This window comes from Daucus carota, chromosome 4 (assembly GCF_001625215.2).
Source record: "Daucus carota subsp. sativus chromosome 4, DH1 v3.0, whole genome shotgun sequence".
NCBI lineage: Eukaryota > Viridiplantae > Streptophyta > Magnoliopsida > Apiales > Apiaceae > Daucus > Daucus carota.
The window spans coordinates 24,422,969-24,428,352 of NC_030384.2; the positions used below are offsets into that span (position 1 = coordinate 24,422,969).

Genomic DNA, 5,384 nt, shown 5'->3' on the forward strand with positions numbered 1-5,384 from the left:
ATGGACGATGATTATTGTAGTTGGATAGAATTTCCGAAATCCAGTAAAGAGTATGTAGCAGGAATAAAGGCATTTTTGGAAAATGCATTTCCAATTTATGCTAAAGGACAAGAAATGAAGTGTCCCTGCAAAGTATGTGTGAACCGTTACTGGCACCTTCAAACTATTATCTATGATCATCTCATATGTAGTGGCCCATCTCCATTACATATGAAATGGATCTGTGAGGTTTCACATACCAAAGTAGACGGTAGTAATGACGTCATGGAGGGTTTTGAAGATAATTTAGGGGAAATGTTCAAGTGTACAGGTAAAAAGTTCCGAGATTTAGAAAATGACTATGAAAGTCTAACAAATGCAGAGGCTAGAAAGTTTTATCGCCATGTTAGGGAGGGTAAACAACCACTATATCCCGGTTGCACTAAATTCTCTCGGTTAAGTTTCCTTATTAAACTTTATCATTTAAAATGTGCTCACGGAATTTCCGAGTCTGCCTTTGGGGAACTACTAGAGTTAATAAAAGATGCATTTCCTGATGCACACCTACCTTTGTCTCTGAATGCCGCGAAAAACATGATCAAGGATTTAGGTCTACATTATGAAAAAATACATGCATGCCGAAACAGTTGCATGTTGTATTGGGGAGACAATAAAGACAAAGAAGAATGTGATAATTGCGGTGTTTCTAGGTGGGTGTTACCAGCAAAGAAAGGCAGTGATGCTAGTCATGCAGGGCAAGTTATCCGCAAAGTCCCAGCGAATGTGATGAGGTACTTCCCTCTGAAACCTAGATTGCAGAGGTTTTTCATGTGCAAGGACTATTCAAAACTAATGACATGGCATGACGTGGGACGACAAAAGGATGGGAAGCTAAGACATCCGGCTGATGCTCAGTCTTGGAAGACGATGGATGCCATCTATCCTGATTTTTCATCAGAAAATCGGAACATTAGTTTAGGGGTAGCCGCAGATGGATTCAACCCTTATCGTTCAATGAATCTAAGTCACAGTACTTGGCCAATTATATTGGTTAATTACAACCTCCCGCCTTGGTTATGCATGAAACCAGAAAATCTAATTCTCTCAACACTAATATCTGGTCCAGAATCACCACGTAATAGTATTGACGTGTATATGCAACCTTTAATTGCGGAGTTGAAAGAAATGTGGGAGGTCGGCGTCCAAACGTATGATGCCTTGGCTGATGAAGATTTTAATTTGCGTGCTAGAGTGCTATGGACTATTAGCGATTTTCCGGGATATGCTATGTTGTCCGGCTGGAGCACAAAAGGCAAACTAGCGTGTCCTGTCTGCCATTATGAAACTTCATCACATTATTTAAAACATAGCAAGAAGATGTGCTATATGAACCATAGGAAGTTTCTCGATCCTGCACACAAGTGGAGAATGGATACTAAAAGATTTGATGGCACAATTGAAAAGGGGCATACTCCTCCAATTTTAACTGGAACAGACATCGAAGAGTTGTTGTCTGGGTATGTAAACCAGTTTGGGCTGAAGAAGAAAAAGGGTAACAGTCAAAAAGGTTGCCCTTTCAAAAAAAAGTCAATCTTCTTCGATTTGCCCTATTGGAAGCATAATCCACTTCGACATAACCTTGACGCCATGCACATAGAGAAGAATGTGTGTGATAACATATTGGGTACTTTACTCAATATGAGTGGCAAGACAAAAGATCATGTTGCTGCTCGTAAAGACTTACAAGAAATGGGAATAAGAAAAACCCTTCATCCTGTTCTATCAGAAGACGGAACACACCATGAAATCAGAGCAGCAATTTTTGACTTGTCGAATAAAGAGAAGGATGTGTTCTGCTCAGTTCTGAAAAATACTAAACTGCCATACGGCTGTGCTTCTAACATTAGTCGATATGTGCACACAAAGGAGAGGAAAGTAGCGGGGTATAAGAGCCATGATGCTCATTTCATACTGCACTACATGTTGCAGTTTGCTGTCAAGAAAACCTTAAAGGCTGAGGTTGCAGTACCGTTGATGAGATTGAGTGCGTTCCTTAGAGCTCTATGGAGCAAGGTGATCGATTTGGAGGAGTTTAAAAAGTTGCAAACAAAAATCGTCGAGGTACTTTGTCAGTTTGAGATGATATTTCCATCTGCCTTCTTCGACATAATGGTGCACTTGCTTATTCATCTAACCAGCGAAGCTGAAGTTGGGGGACCTGAGCACGTTCGAAACATGTTCGGTATAGAGCGATATCTTGCGAAGTTAAAATCATACGTTCGTAACAGAAGTAAACCAGAAGGTTCTATTGCAGAGGGTTACATAGCCGAAGAATGTGTGACTTTTTGTTCGAGATTTTTGGGTGGTGATGAAACAACAAAAAACACCGTGTGCTCGACAGTTTTCGAAAGAGGGCCAACACAAGCGGAATATCACATCGGAACAAGAAGGAATAAAGATGGAATTATGATTCATTTGGAAGATGCTGATTGGAAGGCAGGTCCATCGCTATGTTTTGTTCAATAGTGGTAATAAAGAAGTGGAGAGGTTGCTCAAGTAAGTTCAGTAAGCTCTTTAAACAATTTAATTTCAGAATTTATAACCTTTAAGTGTCCTGGACTGTGTTAACTTGGTATTATTTTAGGGAACATCAAGCCTTAGTGGACAGTCACGCAAATACGAAAAGATACAAGAGGGCACGAATGCACACACAAGATTTTGGGGACTGGTTAAAAGAAGAGGTTCGGAAAATGGTGGAGGCTTCAAGTGAATTGGAGGTGCTTGCATTGGGGCCTAATCGAACAGCTAGAAGGTTTACAGGCTATGTTGTTAATGGTTATCGATTCCACACAAGTGATAGAGATTCTCGATGTACAACACAAAATAGTGGCGTATATTTGACTGCACAAACAACAAGTTTTGCTAATTCAAGAGACGAGAACCCGATAGTTGGAGATGTCAGCTACTACGGATCGATAGAAGAAATCATAGAACTTGATTACTGGGGAGAATTTACTGTCGTCCTGTTTAAGTGTCGCTGGTACCAACAAGAGAAAGATCCGCACGGTTTCAATCGAGTAAATTTCAATAGGATATGCCACAAATCTGATCCTCATGTCCTGGCTAAACAAGTGCAACAAGTGTTTTATGTGGAAGATCCAACTGAAAAGAATATACATTACGCAATTAACAAACTGCCGAGGGAGTGGTGTGATACCGGAAACGTGGATTCACATGAGGAAGATGTGAACGAGGCTGATTTACGTGACACAGAATTTGTTCATGGACTGCAAACTCATGTTGATGAATTGAGTTGGTGTAGAGATGATATCCCCACAACAAGAGTTCTCATTCCCGATAAATGAAGCAATCAAACTGCTTAAGTTTAATATTATTAAGTTTAATATTTGTTTACACCAGTAAAGTTATATTATGGATGTGTATATGTAAACCTGATTCTTGCCTTCTATGCCTTCTATACAATGATTTCTGATTTAAAATTGATTTTTCCCTTTTATGCCTTCTATTTTGATTGATAAATGCATATCTAATATGTTGATAAACTTGTTTATTTATAATGACTTGCCACTGATATGTTATTAAATTTGTGCAGGATGGGAGAAAAAAGTGTGAATATTGGATTGTACTACGGTGGGGAGTTTCGGAGGACAAATTACTGTGGCGGAGATTGTATACTTGTTTGCAATGAAGATGCTGATACATTTGCTTACAATGATCTGATGCAGGAGATTAAAGATCTCCTCAAACTAACCGAAATCGGAGGAGTTTTATGCAAAAGAAGGAAAGCATGGTGGTTGGAAGCTAATGACGAATGACCTGGACATCATTGAAGAGATAGAAAAATGCAATACTGGAGAAGAGGTAAATTTTATTGTGGACACGATTGTTTGACCCTTCAATTGAGCCGTGTATATCAAATGCAGCCACACGTGATTGTAAGGCAAGGAAAGCCTGTTTCACGGTATACACCTGTTAGCTAGAAAATATTTTTTTCTGCTTTCTCCATACTTCTTAAATCTATGATTTCTATATTTTTAAGTTTTAATATATTTTTCAGAAAGCTCCAATCTGATCCACATTACTTATGTTATATTTCTGAATAAAATACATCAAATTATTGTCACCCAAAATTGGTTGCATATTAGCAGACTTGATAATTGTTTGCCTTTGGATTATTTCGTGCATAATACAGTTTCACAAAGAAAATACAAAAGCGGAAATATATTACCACACGTGAAACTCCAGCAGCAGCAGCAAAATTCAAGGAAGACTGTGAAGAAGACACCTGAGGCCGGACAGAGGTATGCATTAAGATCATCGCCAACTCTGTTTCCTAGTCAACAAGATGCATCTCCTACGCAAGTGAAGGATAAAGGCTCTGCAAGAAGGAAACTGCAGTTACAAGAATCAATTATACCAGAGAAAGAGGTATTTTTTTCAATTTTCTCAAAAACATAAGTTATAATAGTTATTTTTGTGGTGTGCCAATTGAATCACTGACATTGTCTCATCAATTGTTGCAGTTGCTCCCACCACCACAGCCAACTGAAACCAAAGGGAACAAACCCCGCAAAATTCAAAAAAATGACAAAACGAAAGATCAGCCAGTTGGTGACGCTTCTCAAGTAAGATGTTCCCTTGTACTTGCTATACCTGAGACGGAGGTAGTTAATTAATTTTCTCAATTTTCATCATTTTTTCAAAAACAAGAGATTCACACGTAAAAATCACAAACACTCCTTTCAAATATTTAGGTACACTCCTTGTACTTGCTATACCTGAATCCTATCTTGATTTGTTGCATGTGCCCCCCCACCACCGCTGTCAGAATATGAACAAGAAAGAATCGCTCAAATGATGGAAAATGAAAGAAGGTGGAAGAACTTGGGATCAAAAACTTAGTTGTTAAGTTGAAGGACAAACGGCCATTATGCAGCAATCCAATAACAAAGACAAAGTTTCTCCGGATGGCGATGATGAATATATTCCGGAAAATGAGGACGAAGATGGTAGTGATGATACATCTGGCGATATCTTGCGAAGGTAAAATCATACGTTCGTAAAGAAGTAAACCGAAGGTTCTATTGCAGAGGGTTACATAGCCGAAGTGTGTGACTTTTTGTTCGAGATTTTTGGGTGGTGATGAAACAACAAAAAAACCCGTGTGCTCGACAGTTTTCGAAAGAGGGCCACACACAGCGGAATATCACATCGGAACAAGAAGGAATAAAGATGGAATTTGATTCATTTGGAAATGCTGTGATTGGAAGGCAGGTCATCGCTATGTGTTTGTTCAATAGTGTAATAACGAAGGGAGAGGTTGACTGGTCACTATGTGTATTATGTATTTTATCTGCAATTTGTCTGCAGTTTCAGTGTTTAAA

The 5,384-nt window shown here is 38.9% G+C and overlaps 1 protein-coding gene across 1 annotated transcript; it reads left to right on the plus strand.

The window, feature by feature from the left end:
* LOC135152268 (uncharacterized) lies at nucleotides 1-2,505 on the plus strand. The gene has a single exon (XM_064092126.1). It carries the CDS (start codon nucleotides 1-3, stop codon nucleotides 2,503-2,505), a length of 2,505 nt encoding a protein of 834 aa, XP_063948196.1.
* Nucleotides 2,506-5,384: the final 2,879 nt, after the last annotated feature.